Source organism: Asterias amurensis, chromosome 12 (assembly GCF_032118995.1).
Source record: "Asterias amurensis chromosome 12, ASM3211899v1".
Classification (NCBI taxonomy): domain Eukaryota; kingdom Metazoa; phylum Echinodermata; class Asteroidea; order Forcipulatida; family Asteriidae; genus Asterias; species Asterias amurensis.
Window position 1 is genome coordinate 4324677 of NC_092659.1, and position 18126 is coordinate 4342802.

The following is an 18126-nucleotide window of genomic DNA, read 5'->3' on the forward strand; positions in this document are numbered from 1 at the left end:
CCTAACTCTTTGTGAAATCCACCCCAGATGCGGTTAACAGTTATAATTTAATGGCTTCTGTTATGACAGGGACCCCATCCCCACACAAAACTACGCATCATTGTTATGGGGATCACCGCCAACATCTCGCTTGCCGAGATGCACTGCGTGGTTACAGAGGTTGCGGGCTCCGCTCAAACCATTTTTTTTTTTTTTTTTCTTTTTTTTTTTTCATCATGGCGGGGGGGGGGGGGGGGGACTTCCTCCATGGTTCAAACCAAAATACTTTTTTAAATCAATATTTTTTGAATGTCAATTCCATTTGTTTTGTCGGCTTTGTTTTGTTGGTAACTCATTGATTATATGAGTTCCATCATGGAGGTAGAAATAGTTCTGTCCATCGTTTTTCTCATGCTCAAGTTTAACTATATATTCAAAAGTGTATTAATTGTCGCCTTTTTATGTTTGCTTGATTGTTTATTTGTCTGTTTGTTTGTTTACGGTTTTAGCTTTTTGTGGTTAAAGGTGGACACTATTGGTAAATTACTCAAAAAGATTATCATGATAAAACCTTTCTTGAAAACGAGTAATGGGGAAAAGTTGATGGTATAAAACATTGTGAGAAACAGCTCCCTCTGAAGGGACATAGTTTTTGAGAAAGAAGTAATTTTCCGCGAATTGATTTCGAGACTTCAGGTTTAGAACTTGAGGTCTCGAAATCAACCATCTAAACGCACACAACTTCGTGTGACAAGGGTGTTTTCTATGGGGCGCCGTTTGTCCATTAATTGTTTGACACTTTTAAGGCATGTTTTTACCATGGTTTACAGCAATTAGATGTAAACCATAGAAACTGTTGCCAAATCCTGTTATGGTTTACATACCAGTAAAGTATTTGTTGTGTATAAGTTTATGGTTTACAAACCATGAACATACAAAAAACATTTACAAATCGTGGTTCATAAACCAAGAAAATTTACGCATCTTAAAAACATGGTTAATAAACCATAAAAACTGAAGCATCAAATTCATGGTTTACAAATCATGGTTTATAAACCAAGAAAATTGAGACATCTAAAAAACATGGTTTATAAACCATACAAAATTGAAGAATAAAAATCGTGGTTTACAAATCATAGTTAATAAACCATAACAAATGAACCATAAAATCATGGTTTGTGATCATGGTTTATAAACCATGAAAATCGAGACTTCTTAAAAAACATGGTTTATAAACCATGAAAATTTACAGATCTCAAAAACGTTGTTTGTAAACCATAAAAAAATGTGCACTTACAAATCATGGTTTACAAACCATAAAATAAGTGCACTCAGATGGTTTACAAACCTTAAAAAATGTGCACTCAGAAATCATGTTTTACAAACCATAAAAGTGTGCACTCACAAATCATGGTTTACAAACCATAAAAAACGTGCACTCACAAATCATGGTTTACAAACCATAAAAAAATGTGCACTCAGAAATCATGGTTTACAAACCATAAAAGTGTGCACTCACAAATCATGGTTTATAAACCATAAAAAACGTGCAATGCCACGTGCGAGCCAGCAATGATGCAATGCACCATGTGTGTCACGCTGTGATCAATGCACCGTGTGTGTCATGCTGCCAGCCATAGCAAGCATTACACAACAGGTGCATTGATCACAGCTTGACACACATGGTGCATTGCATCATTGCTGGCTCGCACGTGGCATGGGGGAAATGGGAACCGATCAGCACTGGGAAGGAGGTTTAATTGTGACGATCATATAGGTTTTTTATGGTTTGTAAACCATGATTTTTGAGTGCACATTTTTTATGGTTTGTAAACCATGATTTCTAAGTGCACGTTTTCATGGTTTATAAACCATGATTTCTGAGTGCACGTTTTCATGGTTTATAAACCATGATTTCTGAGTGCACATTTTTTATGGTTTGTAAACCATGATTTGTGAGTGCACGTTTTCATGGTTTATAAACCATGATTTCTGAGTGCACATTTTTTATAGTTTGTAAACCATGATTTCTGAGTGCACGTTTTTTATGGTTTGTAAACCATGATTTGTGAGTGCACACTTTAATGGTTTGTAAACCATGATTTCTGAGTGCACATTTATGGTTTGTAAACCATGATTTGTGAGTGCACACTTTTATGGTTTGTAAACCATGATTTCTGAGTGCACATTTTTTATGGTTTGTAAACCATGATTTCTGAGTGCACGTTTTCATGGTTTATAAACCATGATTTCTGAGTGCACATTTTTTATGGTTTGTAAACCATGATTTCTGAGTGCACATTTTTTATGGTTTGTAAACCATGATTTGTGAGTGCACGCTTTTATGGTTTGTAAACCATGATTTGTGAGTGGAGTTTTTTTTATGGTTTGTAAACCATGATTTGTGAGTGCACGTTTTTATGGTTTATAAACCATGATTTCTGAGTGCACATTATTTATGGTTTGTAAACCATGATTTTGTGAGTGCACAGTTTTATGGTTTGTAAACCATGATTTATAAGTGCACTTTTTTTATGGTTTACAAACAACGTTTTTGAGATGTGTAAATTTTCATGGTTTATAAACCATGTTTTTTAAGAAGTCTCGTTTTTCATGGTTTATAAATCATGTTTTTAAGAAGTCTCGTTTTTCATGGTTTATAAACCATGATCACAAACCATGATTTTATGGTTCATTTGTTATGGTTTATAAACCATGATTTGTAAACCACGATTTTTATTCTTCAATTTTCATGGTTTATAAACCATGTTTTTTAGATGTCTCAATTTTCATGGTTTATAAACCATTGTTTGTAAACCATGAATTTGATGCTTCATTTTTTATGGTTTATAAACCATGTTTTTAAGATGCGTAAATTTTCTTGGTTTATGAACCACGATTTGTAAATGTTTTTTGTATGTTCATGGTTTGTAAACCATAAACTTATACACAACAAATACTATACTGGTATGTAAACCATAACAGGATTTGGCAACAGTTTCTATGGTTTACATCTAATTGCTGTAAACCATGGTAAAAACATGCCTTAAAAGTGTCAAACAATTAATGGACAAACGGCGCCCCATAGTTTTCTTCTTTCATTATTATCTCGCAACTTTGATGACCAACTGACATGATTGAGCTCAAATTTTCACAGGTTTGTAATTTAATGCATATGTTTAGATACACCAAGTGAGAAGACCGGTCTTTGACAATGTGTCCACTGTCTTTAAGTTTTTCTTCTTTTGTTTTATCAATGAGTCACAGAAAAGCCGACAAAACAAATCGAATTGACATTCGGCAACTGAGGGCGCCCTTTCGAAACTGAAGACGCTGTCGATTCGCCTTTTCTACACAACAAATTCTGAAATCTTTGAAGTGCAGAGCAGCAAATGTGACCTGAAAATACCTGATTTCGAAAACCAAGGTTCGTAATCTACAAACGATTCAGTTTAGATCTCCATATAGATAATGTTGACCCAAAGTAGATTGGCTTGATTTTATTACATTTACAGATTCGATCCCACTGATGACTGAAAAAAAGCTCTGCTTCAAAATAATTTAATGTCAAAAACGAGTCACAATGTCAAACGATGGGGAATGCCGTCACAAAATGTCAAACTCAGAATTAGAAAATGTCAAAAACGCAGATAACGTTCGTTGTTTATAGATAAAGAATACGGCTATTTGATTATATTTGTGCGATTGGGTTTTCAAATGTTAGCTACTTCATCTCAGCTACAGACTTACAAATTCTAGTTTGTACTTTAATTTTGTAGTACAGAAAATAATGACTATGCTATGAATTATTATGATGGATTTGTTGACTTCTTGAAGTTGTTGTGTTGTGTAGCTGTAGGCTGAAATCCTATACAAACCCTTAACACAGTGTACTTTGCTACTGTATTTGTTGTTTTTCTACTTTTTAAACACACAATAAATTAAAGGGAAGGTACACGTTTGGTAGTAACTCAAAACAATTATTAACTGAAAAACTGATTTGGTAACGAGCATTGGAGACCTGTTGTTAGTCTAAAACATTGTGGGAAACGACTCCCTCTGACTCTGAAGTAACATAGTTTTTGAGAAAGAGGTAATTTCTCACTAAAATATTAGCTTCTACTAGCTAGAAGTCTTTTATTCCTATCTGAAACTGAAAGCACACAATTTCGTCCAACAAGGGTGTTTTCTTTTCATGATTTTTTCGCAATTTCGATGACCAATTGAGCCCAAATTTCCACAGGCTTGTTATTTTGACAATTACCAAACGTGTACAATGCCTTTAAATATGTTGGACAAAACAATTTAAAGAAACAAACAAACAAACAAGGAAAGAAGGGGCTTTTTTTCCTTTTTAAATTTTTTTAAATGGAAAATGGCTGCCGAAATTTTTTTTTTATGACAAACGACTGGGCTATATTATTTATAAAAAAATGTTAAGTTTTTGCTGAGATCGTTAAAATATATACCTTTTTCCGTTTACAAAAAAAAAAAATCCCTACAAACACTGGAATAGTTTAACAAAGCATCTGCCACTGCAGCTCACTAGCTAGCATTCTTCAAGAAATCTCTAAAAACCCACTTGTTCAATTGATTTGTTGGCTTATTCTGTTTTTTTCTTTGCTTGTTGTTTAAATGTGTGTACTGTGTAAAGCGCTGTGGTACTTTCCTTGGTTGGAGCGCTAGTGTGTGTTTTTTTTTTTTTGTAATTAAAGACAGTGGACACTATTGGTAATTGTCAAAGATCGGTCTTCTCACTTGGTGTATCTAAACATATGCTTAAAATAACAAACCTGTGAAAATTTGAGCTCAATAGGTTGTCGAAGTTGCGAGATATGAATGAAATAAAATACACCCTTGTCACACGAAGTTGTGTGCTTTCAGATGCTTGATTTCGAGACCTCAAATTCTAAACTTGAGGTCCCGAAATCAAATTCGTGGAAAATTACTTCTTTCTCGAAAACTATGTCACTTCACAGGGAGCCGTTTCTCACAATGGTTTATACTGTCAACCTCTCCCCATTACTCGTCACCAAGAAAGGTTTTATGATGATAATTATTTTGAGTAATTACCAATAGTGTCATCTGCCTTTAACATGATTTCTAATAACTAAATATAAACAACAAACTTGTTTCTTGTTTTGTTTTTATAGAGAAATCATGAATCCGAACTACCCTCCGCAAGCCTACTCGGCTGGGAGGCCCAATGGTGCACCTCCAGGTATGACCTTGAGCAGACTGAAGGCGCTTGTTTGTTTGTTTGTTTGTTTAGATTGTCACTCATCAAGGGAACTTGTAGTAGACGTGGTAGCACGTTTATCCATGGAGGTAGAAATAGGGTTAACCAAGTAGTTCAAAAATGGTAATTGGGACTCTACTATTCTAAGCAATCAATGGGAGCCATTCATGGGAGTCAAATAATTTACTCCCATAAATGGCCGAGCGTGTTAGTCGACGAGATAAAGAGAAAACCACGCAATTTCAAAGCATATTTGTGTGGATCATTGTATTCTACTGTTAAAACATCTTTCTACCTATATGCATTTTTGTTACAAACGGTTAAAGAACGCTCAAAGACCAACTCGACTGATCCAAGGCAACGTGTTCCTTTAAGCAACTCTAGTCTTGGTTCAAGACTCTCCTGGATTTGTAACAAGAGAGCGCGCTATTACCCCCAACGCGCTATCAACCACGAACCGCTATCACAGGAGAACCGCTATCACAGGAGAGTCTTTGCACATTCGTTAAATCTCCCCCCCAAAAAAGGGGCGGGCTCTGCGGGAAACCTACGCACGCGCATTATGTTTCCCCCCGATTTTGGGGGGAGATTTAACGAATGTGCCAAGACTCTCCTGTGATAGCGGTTCTTGGGTGATAGCGGTTCGTGGTTGATAGCGCGTTGGGGGTGATAGCGCGCCCTGTTGTGACAAATCCAGGAGAGTCTTGAACCAAGCTAACACAATACATGTGTATTTTCTTTTTTTCCCGTTGACAGGTTATGGTGGACAACCCAATCCTGCCATTCCTGCCCAGCCTCCTCCTATAGGATTCAATCCGGCTCTGTATCAGCACCCATCCCAAACTCCAGCCTACTCATCAACATGTAAGTTAACCCTCCTACTGCATGACCGTTTAATATCATCCAACTGTGTGACTGTGTTTTCTAAACTGCAGTTGCATACCCCGCACAAGCTTGCTCAGGGAACCATAACCGTACAAGCTTTGCTTCTTTATGGGTTCCTCCACAGTTTCATTGATGTCCATGCTTATTATTCATTTGATTAATCTTATCAAGCAACTTTATTTCTTTATCTGCAACTTACATTGCCTTTGATATGATTTTGATAGTGATTTTGATACTTTAGCAATAAACTGATTGATTGATTGATTGATACGTGATAAATGCTTTGATTGGGCTATGGGGAAAGATCATGTGGAGGCCCTAAGCTATGGAATGCTCTTCCAAGAAGTGGCTGAATCTGAAAACCTGTTTATTTGAGAGCAGTTTCCAACTAAGCTTGGACGATATCGATTTATTTTAATCACGATAAATCGCCGACATTATATCGCGATATTCGATATAATCGCCATTAATTAAATTTGACATCGTCAGTGTTCAAACTCCCAGTGAAAAATGTAGAAGAGACAGTCATAGCATAAGAGAGGTGTTCTAATGACCTATTCTTCTGGTTTTATTTCCAACCTACATGTACATGTATGGGGTGCAAGATGTCTCAGCTGGGATATACATCGCGATATTGCGAATTTTGCGATACTTAATCGATATCGCGATATAGCGATAATTCGATTAAAACCAAATTGATCCGATGGCAAAATCGTTTCCAAATTAGTATTGCGATATTCGATAATATCGTGGTATCGCCCAAGCTTATTTCCAACAGACTGCTCAATCTGCTCTCTCGTTTAGCGCATTCAGAGCTCCTTTGGTCTTAAGTGCGCCATATAAGAACGTTTTATTATTATTGTTAACTATTATCATTATTATTTCTGTTCTTATTCTTATTATCGTTCAGCTCCGTATGCCAGTCATGTCAGTTTAGCCCCGTCCCCAGCACAGTATCGCTACCAACAACCACCACCCATCTACAGCTCAGCTCCAGCTTACCTAACTCAGGCACAAGCTGTGTCTGCAATGTCATACAGCACTCCAGGGGTAAGCTTCATATTTGCTTAAAATGCACTGGTCACTATTGGTAATTACTCGAGATAATTGTTAGCAGTAAGTAGCAAAATACTCAAGCATTAAAAGACTAAAAGGCCTGGAGCTTTTTTATGCACCAGGGAAAGATTTCCAAAGAGAAAGGGTTAGTCTTTAAAGATTTTGTCAAATTATTTAGGAAACTTTGAAACACAGATTTTACCAGTTTTTTTTCCCACCCTTATGAGAAAGAAGAGAAAGATTGTGGAATATATACTTTAAAAATAAGTTCAATAGTTCATTGATCTTGGCAGGAAAAAAAACGTTTTGTTTAATAATTTTTCTCGGATCGGATTTCTTGTTTATTGAAGGCTTACACGTACGCTCCAGGACAGCCTACATATATCCAGCAACCAGCTCAGCCTGTTTCCAATCTGACTGTCGTTCAGCCAGGCAGGAACGTCTATGTGCCCAATGCAACGGTAAGAACTATGTTCCTAGTACGTAGGTCCATGTTGAAGGCAAGGGCCCAATTGCTGAGAAAATAATGGGAAACCCACTCTTGTTTCCGCGCGTTTCGCTGTGTCATGACATGTGTTTAAAATAATTCCGTAATTCTCGTTAACAAGAATTGATATTGTTTTACTGTTTTCTCAAAAAGTAAAGCATTTCAAGGAACAATATTTCAAGAGAAGTCTTTCACCATTACCTTCTGTAAACCCTGTAAGTTATTTGTATATCTGTGAATTTTTTTTTTTTTTTTTTTACCGAAAGGGTCCAATGGCTTTAACATCTCTTATAAGATCTATCTTATTAGCTAAAACCACTGGCCTTGAACATGTGGTCAAGTGTTAATTTTTTGAGCCCAGATATGACATGGTAACTTGTGGTATATTTGCAACTAAGGGGTCATCGATACAAGCCCTATGGGTTCTAAATGGCCCTCAAACTAATCAAACGTTATATCTTGTATCTGACAGCCTAGCCACCAAAGCGGCTACGACGCAGGAACTCTGGCGGGTCTAGGCTTCGTAGCCGGGGCAGCCTTGGGGAGTGGTCATCACCATTACGGCCATCACGGCTATCACGGTCATCATCATGGCTTCGGTGCTCATCACAATCACCATGGCTTCGGCCACCACTGATTGGACCCACACCCCTGCTTATGTTTTTTTTTTAGACTCCTTGTCCTAAAGAAAAAGAGTGCAGTGAGTATGTGATGGTTAGACAAGGTTTGCCTGAAGAAAAAAAAAACAGTGGTCGTTTTTTGTTGATACGTAGTTAAGCCTTGGTTGGTACTGTCTCTATTAAGACGTCTCACAGGTTGTCAAACATTATGGGATACCCTTCTTTGAAATCATCGTCTTTTTCACCAAGCTATGAATCTGCATCGCAGGAAAAAATTTCTCTTTGGGGAAAAACAAAATATTGCATCTTTTTCAAAACTGCTGTTTTGGACGCTGCTTTATTTTTTATTTTCAAATTTTACAACCAACACAAAGTTGTTACACTTCTTAAACATGCAAAGGCAACTTAGTTCATTTTAACAGGTCACAGCATTGTGAGACTTGCAACAGTGGAAATGAACTCGATTAGAAATCTTTGTGAAAGTTTTTTGTTGTTTTTTTTTTGGGGGGGGGGGACAATTTTACAGAGCGGCGAAACAAAAACCTCCTGAGCATAGAAAATTTCTTTGTTAACCAGAACAGACTACCGGCTAAAACTCCTGATATACAATGCTGTCACTGGCTCACTGCTGATGAACATGTTTAGCCAATAAATTTGTAAAATCTTATGTCAAAGTTCTATGAACTATTTTGGTTACCGATGAAAAAAATGAGACAGTCTCAATCAAGGCTTGTTAATATTTGGCCCCCTTTTGACGCACTCGGGCAAGGCTGAGGTTTTTAAAAGACGTTCTTTCTCGTAGTCAGTGTTTCAAATGTAGGCAGCCTTGCCTGAGTGCCCGTGATTGCCAAATGTTTGTTGCCAAAGAAATTGTAAAGGGTTATTTGCAGCATAAAAATTATATTGGGACAGAGATTTAAACGAATTTTTGTTTGTTACTGATGAAATTATTGCATCAGGAATGGAAGATCAATTTGACTTGGTTTTGCTCTACTGAGGGCAGGTACTACTCAATAATTATGAAAGTCAGAAGGATTGGTAAATATGCAAACTCCTTTTGACCTCTAGGTGAGGGCGCCCTTCTTATGCATTTGCATGGACCTTATCACTAATACTCAGTAAATGTGCATTAGGCGTGGAATGAGGTGCTTGATAGTCTAGTCATCAAGTTTAATTGTTAGCTAGACCAGCATGCACCTCATTCAACAGTTAGCGCATGCGCAATGGGTATTTGCGAAAAGGACTCACTCTACTATATCAATGTGGGGCAAAACCAAATTGTATGAATTGTTTCTTCGATAAATTTTAGAAATTGGTCACATATAACCCAGAGGGTGGTAGTTAGGGAAATTGGACACCCGGAACAAAATTAAGATTTTACTATTAAACGGGGAGGGTTACAGGAGCTGGCTCCAGTTTCAAGAAATTTTTTACGTTATTTATTTTATTTTGTTTCCCAAAGGAAAATTTAGGCTTTATGTTTTGTATTATTGTTGTTACAAAGAAAGTTTATTTGTAACTGGAAACACATTTTGAAACATTGTGAACAAGGGACAGGTCTGATAGTTCATGGAGGCAAATATAGAATTTTTCTCCATGCTCCGCCTGGTCATTGCCCTTTCATCTTTTCCAGTGCAAATTGTCATTTACCTCGATGAGGTACTCCTTAAAAATTTTGGTTTTTACCCATACACGGATGTGTGTAAGCACTGTATACTCGGTACTTTCCTGAGTCCTATGAAAAAAAATATCACAGGCATGTTACTCAGGTGGGATTTGAACCCACGACCCTTGCAGTTCTAGAGCAGTGTCTTACCAACTAGACTACCGAGGTTGCCCGGTAGCTAGAGGCAGTTCGAATCCTAGAAACAAAAACGCCTTGCCCTACAGTTTCAGGCCTGATGGCCAATCAATTCAGTTTGAAAATGAATTCTACAAACTGATTGCCTGGTATTCTTAGTTTGTATTTTATTTACTTATTTATTTTTTATTTATTCCCCAAGGATATTTTGTTTAATGTGGTTTTTTTTTTAATCAAACAAGATAACACTTCACTTTGTATTTAATGGGTAAGAATATACCTACCACAAATTTAAGATTCTACAGAGAATATAATCCATGCTTATTGCTTTTCTCTTTGGTGGAATTGTTGAGGGTGCGTTCAGACACGGTACTAAAGTTGGTTTAACTCATGGTTCAACTCGATTGAGTTCAACTCAGTGTGTCTGAACGGATCTAAAGTTAGTCCGAATTAAGTTCAACCAACAAAAGATAAACCGTCCAGGGAGGGTGTTTATCTTTAGACCGCTTCGGGTTTATCTTTTAACACTGTGTGGACAGAATAGAAAAGACCACATCCGGTTTAACTCACAACAGGCGACCCATTGACCTCCGTAATCATTACGTAAACACACGGTGACCAATGAACAGGACAATAAACAGGATTTAGAGTAACGGGGTCGCGTTTTCTTTGACCTCTTAAAACCAAAGATAAACCGGGTTTAACTCAGTGCTGTCTGAACACAAGGGGTTTTTTATTTTACGATCAACCCCTGCTGCTCGTAAAAGTTAAACCGGTTCGGGTTTAACTTAGTATGCTGTCTGAACATACCCTTAGAGATTAATCATAAAGCTCTTGAATGAGCCTAGATCTCTTTAAATGGTCTTAGGGTTTATGCCAGTAAATTAATCAACAAGCACTACTGCACAATGCAGATGGTTAAATCCGATTAAATATAAAATAAAATAAATTAAAAAAATAGGCACAGATTTACCATCACCCAGTATGTAAACATTTTAATACTCTGTACTCCACTGTAATCAACTTGAACCCTTTCGTGAATGGACCGTTCCGGCTTTCCACTAAACTCCGCCCACCGCGCACGTGAGCAAGTTAGTGTACGAGCACTCCCAATGACATTCTGCACGATTCTGCCGCGCATGCCAAATATACGCGTACGCATGACCGAGTTTGTCCGACCACAATCATTGCTGTGATTGGTCAAATGGGTGAACGCGCACAGTTTGATTGACAGGCCGGATCGGTCCATAGCAGTAGGTGGAGGGGTGGGGCCAAACACTCATCTGTGCCTGACAGTGATTTAGCCACCATGGGTGGGGGCGCCGGTGCTTGGCGGGCCTGCCCAGAACTAACAAATTTCGCCCAGCACTCTGAGCACAAAAAAAACTGTGCTGCCCAGCACAGATTTCCCCCAGATTGCACTTTAGCATTGAATGCCCATTATCTAAACTTGAAATTTTTTGTTGAACCACTCACCCACCCTTGGTGGACTAAATTTGATCCACAGCCCACCACTACAACACTGGTGCCTGGGTACTCCTGGTTTTAAAGAAAATACCAGCGAGTTGACCAACCATTTGAAACCCTTCAACAGCATGGGTTTTTTAGGGTGTGGCAACTGTGCACAGAACTAACTTGTACATTGTGTTAGACACATCACCATTCATCATGAAGCCAGAGTATCATTCAAACTAGGTTGAATAGCTTCTTATAAAATAGAGAAAATGCCAACATTATGGCTAGATAGCTCAGTTGGTCTGGTGGTTGCAGGTTCAAATCCTGTTCTACCCCAAAAATTTTTTTAGTGTACACCAAATTTGAAATTTTAGTTTACCCAGTCGGTTTCCTTGGTGGTTTATTACATATCATTCAAAACCACAGTGGATCCTGCTGAGTAAACCAACATAAACGTAGATGGTCAAACAGTAAAAGGGTTGACTGTGTACTGTGTATGCATTCATTACATTGTAATATATATGAGCCAGGCTTAGCGCATCTATAAATTTAAGACTACAGTGGATGATACCACCGAACGAAAACAGTAGGAGGGTTGACTGTGTATTGTGTGGATGCATCACCCATGATATCATATTGCAGGCTGGTATACATTTTAGTTCAAAACTAGTTGATGATGGTCAAACAGTAGGAGGGTTTACTGTGTATTGTGTGGATGCATCTACACCATGATATCGTATTGCAGGCTGGTAGAGTTCAAAACTAGTTGATGATGGTCAAACAGTAGGAGGGTTGACTGTATTGTGTGGATGCATCCAAATGTACATCACAATATTATATTGCAGGCTGGTATACATGTAGTTCAAAACTAGTTGATGATGGTCAAACAGTAGGAGGGTTGACTGTATATTGTGTGAATGCATCTACATGTACTGTACATCACAATGTTATATGGCAGGCTGGTAGGCCTATACATGTAGTTCAAAACTAGTTGATGATGGTCAAACAGTAGTAGGGTTGACTGTGTATTGTGTGGATGCCACTACACCATGAAGACATCCATTGCAGGCTGGAACGGTTCAAAACCGGTTTGAAATGGTCAAACAAAACAATAAGAGGGTTCAATGCTTTCCTTAAAAGTTAAAAGTCTATTTTTTGCATGCCATGTCAAACTCTGTAAACTCATGTAAGTTTTTCAATTGTTAAAACCTCCCCTTCACAACAAAACATCCCCATAGATACGCATAACTGAACTAACGCAAAGAGCAGTTCAATTGCTTCCAAAGGTTAACAACTCTTAGATGTTCTTATTAATGTAAATGTAACAATTCTGTTGTTTAGATTTTTCACTAAAACTTAAAGCTATTTTAAGAAGCTGTGGTACGAACAAACGAATCCTCGAAATGATGCAATGAAAACCAACACCACTGCCAGCTGCTTTTTTGTTTTTAGTGGAACAAAGCAATTTGAGGCATTCAACTGCAGTGCATGCAAACATGAGCACTTGGACCCAATTTCATAGAGCTGCTTTTCAAAGTATAATAGCTGCTAAGCACAACAAACTTATGCTCACCAGAATGAGGTTACCAGTGAAAATAACATGTAACTGGGAGCCTGCTTAGTTGTGCTTAGCAGAAAATGTTTCACAATAGCAGCTCTATGAAATTGGACTCGGAACAATACTGTGTCCCGAAGAAAAGTATTGAAATTTGATTTGATAATTTTCTCGGAGATTGCCAGAATAGGGGACTTTCGGGACGCTTGGTGGCAGCAGATTTACCAGGTAAAATCCATTGTTCTTGATAATGTGCGCATGCTCAGAACTACGTAAACAATGGACATTTACCTGGTGAGGCTGCTGCGACCTAGCGTTCCAAAGTCTCCCATTGATTGCCTGTTTGACCTGAACCAAAGATTGGCATAAGTTGGCAATGCATTTTTGGTGTTTTTTTTAACCGTGTGCATAGCACACCTTGGTCCCAATTTCATAAAGCTGCTTAAGCATAATATGCTTAAAAGAATTCTGCTAAGCAGAAATGAGCAGGATACCAGGCACAAAGTGTACTTGTGACATGGTAGTTTGGCTGTTCATTTTGTTGTGCTTAGCCACTTTTTGTGCTTCAGCATCTCTATGAAATTGGGCCCTGTTCTTATATCAAACCATATCTGTGGACTGGATAGTTTAAATGTGTGTCCTTAATAAGCGTTGTAGAAAAAGGTTAATTCAGAGCAACATGGTCATGAGACAAACTTCTTGCAAATCTTTTGCCTCGGTGTTTATTCAACATTCCCAGATGGAGAACCTTTCCTTCCTCAATGGTTCCACTAAACCATTTTTAAAGGAACACGTTGCGTTGGATCGGATGAGTTGGTCTATAACAAGCGTTTGTAATCGTTCGTTATAAAATGCATGGTTGGAAAGATGTTTGAAAGGTAGAATACACTGATCCACATTAATTTGCCTCGAAATTGCATGGTTTCCTAAGAAAACCGTGCAATTTTGAGGCATATGTTTGTGTGTATCATTTTATTCTACTTTTACAACATCTTTCTAACCATATGCATTTTATAACAAACGGTTACAAACGCTTTTCAAAGACCAACTCGACCGATCCAAGGCAACGTGTTCCTTTAAGTGTGAAGTATAACATGTATAAGGGCCTTGTCACACGAGGCAACTTTTACAGGCAATTTGAAGGCAACCAAATGCAGTCGATTCTATTTCTACAGGACAACTTGGTTAGCTCATGACTCATTTTTCAAACAATGTCAAATAATTATGTGAACATTGAAATCTTAATGGCTTCTTTTCATGGAGAATGCCTGGAACTGGTTTTAAAATGCCTCGTGACCTTCTAACTATAAGCAAAAAATAGACCTTTACCGAAGCAGGTAATTCCGCACCAATGTCAAAAGTATTTCCTGGTTTAGCAGGGAATTTTTGCGTGTGTCATGCATACTCCATGTTACTAACTACGCATTCTTCGCTTACACAGCTAGCACAGACATTTGGCGCTTGCGCAGTAAGCACAGAATTCAACGTTTAAAGCCATTGGACCCTTTCGGTAAACAGTATTGTCCAAGGCCCACACTTCATGTATCACAACTTCTATATCAAATACATGTAACAAACCTGTAAAAATTTGGGCTAAATCGGTCATCGGAGTCGGGAGAAAATAACGGGAAAACCCACCCTTGTATCCGCGAGTTTCGCCGTGTCATGACATGTGTTTAAAATAAATCCGTAATTCTCGTTAACGAGAATTGATATCGTTTTACTGTTTTCTCAAAAAGTAATGCATTTCATGGAATAATATTTCAAGAGAAGTATTTCACCACTACCTTCTGTAAACCCTGTAAGTTATTTGTACCGAAAGGGTCCAATGGCTTTAAGCAGAGCCATGAAATTAGGCTTTGGTGTGAAAGTGTTGCATTGACTAATGACCATGTTGCATTTTGATCCAACAGTACTGAAATCTTTACAGTATGAAATATTTGTTATAGATTTTCCTTTTTCCCAAGTCGTACTTTTATCTTTTGGTAAATCCTTACTGTATGATTTTGTAATAATAATTATTAAGTAGGGTAGCAACAGTCAGCTTTTATCTATAATTTTTTTAGTATTTAATATTTTTTCTATTAAATATCTATGTTATTATCATGTAAGTGATTTGATAATGCTAGTTTAAGGACATGTTATTTATAATAAAGTGTCCAGAGGTATGGTACCACATTCAAATTCTGATGATTTATTTCAAACCAGTCCAGTTTTATATGCAACCCCCTCTTTGGCCTTGCAGACTGGACAGTTAACAAGTTTAATTCACCCATTTCATTGTATTGTATGCAATCGAATAAACCCATACCCCCCACCACCCACCTGGTACCTAGTAAACTAGTACAAGTCTTAGCCAACCAACCCCCTGACCTTGCAGACTAGTACAAGTTTAATAGACCGATCCAGTAGGCTCCGCCCACAACGCACGTGTGAGCAAGAACACGTGGGCTCTCCAATGCCTTTCTGCCTAACTCTGCCGCGCGCGCCAAGGTACACGCACCCATGTCGGACCTTACTTGTCGGACCTTCGTTGCGTTGTGATTGGTCAATACGCAATGGGGCGGAGCTTAATGGATCGGTCTATTCACCCAGTTCAGTGTTTTACATGCAGCCAACACCCTCCCCGACCTCGCAGACTAGTACATGTTTAATTCACCCAGTTCAGTGTTTTACATGCAGCCAACAACCTCCCCGACCTCGCAGACTAGTACATGTTTAATTCACCCAGTTCAGTGTTTTACATGCAGCCAACACCCTCCCCGACCTCAAAGACTAGTACATGTTTAATTCACCCAGTTCAGTGTTTTACATGCAGCCAACACCCTCCCCGACCTCGCAGACTAGTACAAGTTTAATTCACCCAGTTCAGTGTTTTACATGCAGCCAACAACCTCCCCGACCTCGCAGACTAGTACAAGTTTTAAAAATTCACCCAGTTAAGTGTTTTACATGCATGCAGGGGTGCAGCCAACACCCTCCCAACCCCGCAGACTAGTACAAGTCACAGTTTATCACGCAGCCTCCACCCTCCCTGATCTTGCAGACTAGTAAAAGTTTAATTCACTCAGTTCTCATATTTTTTTGCAGCCAACACTCTCCCCTGTGATCTTGCAGACTAAGACTAGCAGACTAGTACAAGTTTAATTGACCCAGTTCATCATTTTCTCTACCCAGAGGTTTACTTTGATCCTTAACAGCAGCAGCAGGGAAATTTGCAAAGTGAATTCTCAAGTGGTCCAGAGCTTTCCTTGTTGACGTATTTTCTCTTCTCTCCTTTTCAAGTTCATCCTTAGCACCTTGAAGTTCCTCGTAGAGACTCTTAATCTGTCGCTCGTAGTCCAGGCGGATTCCATCCTCCCTGACGATGGTCTCTAACACGTTCTTCTTTCCGACCTGTTGCAGTTCTCCTTTGAGTTTAACTCCAGTCAGCTTCTCGACACTGAGCTCTTGTCTCAAAGCCGTGAACTGCTTCTTGAGCTCTCGTTTAGACTCTTTAAGTTCATCAATATCCTCTTCCTGAAGTCTCGTAATCATCCTGCAGTGCTTTAACTCTTTCTCTAAATGGTGGCAGCGGAGGGATAGCCTCTCTGTTTCCTTGGTCTTTTCGAGTAGCTCTGTGTTCTTAACTGCAAGGGCTTCTGACTGCCTCTTGCATTTGCGTCCAAGTTTCTCTCTTTGCTTTACTGCAAGGCTAAGCTCAGCTTGGAGTCGCGTTTTCTCTTGTTTAGTCTCCTCAGTCGCCTGGCGTAGAAACGCCAGCTCCTCAGCTGTCCAGATACATTCTTCTTTAATAGTTGGCGTTTTCCTTCCAAGTTTAGATTTATCAGGAGATACGATTGGAGACTTTTGTGGAAGATGCTCAGACAATGGCTCTCCTACCTACATAGTAAAGAAAGAAAGAAGATTTTTACCAACAAGTCCTGGAGTTACATGCAGACCACGCACGAAGATCATGGCCTCTGTTTCTCTTGTCTTGGCCTTGGTGCCCTTTTTACAAGTTTTCTGGAAGAGCCCATTGCAAAATGAAAATGACCTGTGGAAAAGGCCTCCGCACATTACGACCAAAGAAGGGTCTTTCTCAAAATGTCTTAACTCTGAAAAGCAATTGGCTTCTTTTCATTCAGCACATGTTGCGATAATCGTAAGTAACACTCCTCCCGACGGCGGGAGAATGGAGGGGGGGGGGCGAAGGATTACAATTATCGCAACTATTCATTCAGTTGACCTCACCTGGATGCATTTCTGGTGTCGTTCTTTTTCAATCTGATTCAGATCGATGCGAACTCTGTCGTACATTTCCTGAATACGCTTGATGTACTCCTCCTCATCATTAGGTTCCAAGCTGGGACTTTCTTTCCCTTCTTCTTCTGGTGATGTTGCCGACTTGTCCAAGGTGTAAGTGTAGAATGGAGGGAACAAGTCCTCAACCCAGTGTTTTTCCATCTTCAAAAGTCAGATTTGTTTCGTTGTACTCTGTTGTCGTCTTGATTTTGCTGTGCATGGTAAAAATAAATGGTAGGCCTATATGTTTTTAAAATAATCATTTTATCACGATAACAGTATACACTGTAGTGTAAGTGTAACTCACTAACTGTCATTTTATTTATAAAAATTTATAAAACTGTAATTTTACCCCGACGAATTTACAATTACCTTTATTCCCCAGCCCCTTTTCCCCCCACGATTGATCCACTTCGATCATGCATGGTTCAAATGAATGAATAAATGAAATAGCAGTTTTGGATACACAATGAATAATAAATACCGAACCAAACCAATCCGTTTTACATGCTCAATGAATGGAGTGCTTGTTTATATTTTTAATGCACTACGGAGCTCCATGACCTATAGTAAATAAACGTTACCTTCACTGTTCACTCAGCTCAAAAGCTGACACTTATTTGTAAAAAGCATGGAGGAAAGATGTAGAAAGTAAGCTGTTAATCGGATCTCGGACGGTCTGCCCACAGATTGACAGATTGATTGAAATCAAAAAGTGGTATCAACAACAATTCTCTCAAAACCCGTCAATTGGTGGCGCTGTTC

General features: G+C 38.6%; 2 protein-coding genes across 3 annotated transcripts in view; one reads left to right on the top strand and one right to left on the bottom strand.

Moving 5' to 3' along the window:
* The first annotated feature begins 3311 nt into the window (after positions 1-3311).
* The window catches only part of LOC139945533 (uncharacterized), a 149816-nt gene continuing 135001 nt past the window's right edge, over positions 3312-18126 (top strand). For both annotated transcript variants that reach the window (XM_071942916.1, XM_071942917.1), the window contains exons 1-6: positions 3312-3406; positions 5133-5200; positions 5975-6082; positions 7014-7153; positions 7510-7620; positions 8119-12661. In XM_071942916.1, coding sequence (XP_071799017.1) covers positions 5140-5200; positions 5975-6082; positions 7014-7153; positions 7510-7620; positions 8119-8283 — 585 coding nt within the window. In that variant the 5' untranslated portion in view covers positions 3312-3406; positions 5133-5139 and the 3' untranslated portion in view covers positions 8284-12661. The remainder of the gene's footprint in view (positions 3407-5132; positions 5201-5974; positions 6083-7013; positions 7154-7509; positions 7621-8118; positions 12662-18126) is intronic.
* On the bottom strand, positions 16208-18072 carry LOC139945531 (uncharacterized). The gene is made up of 3 exons (XM_071942912.1): positions 17946-18072; positions 17311-17573; positions 16208-16959 (listed from the first exon to the last, which is right to left on the bottom strand). Exons 2-3 carry the CDS (start codon positions 17521-17523, stop codon positions 16210-16212), a joined length of 963 nt encoding a protein of 320 aa, XP_071799013.1. The 5' UTR covers positions 17524-17573; positions 17946-18072; the 3' UTR covers positions 16208-16209.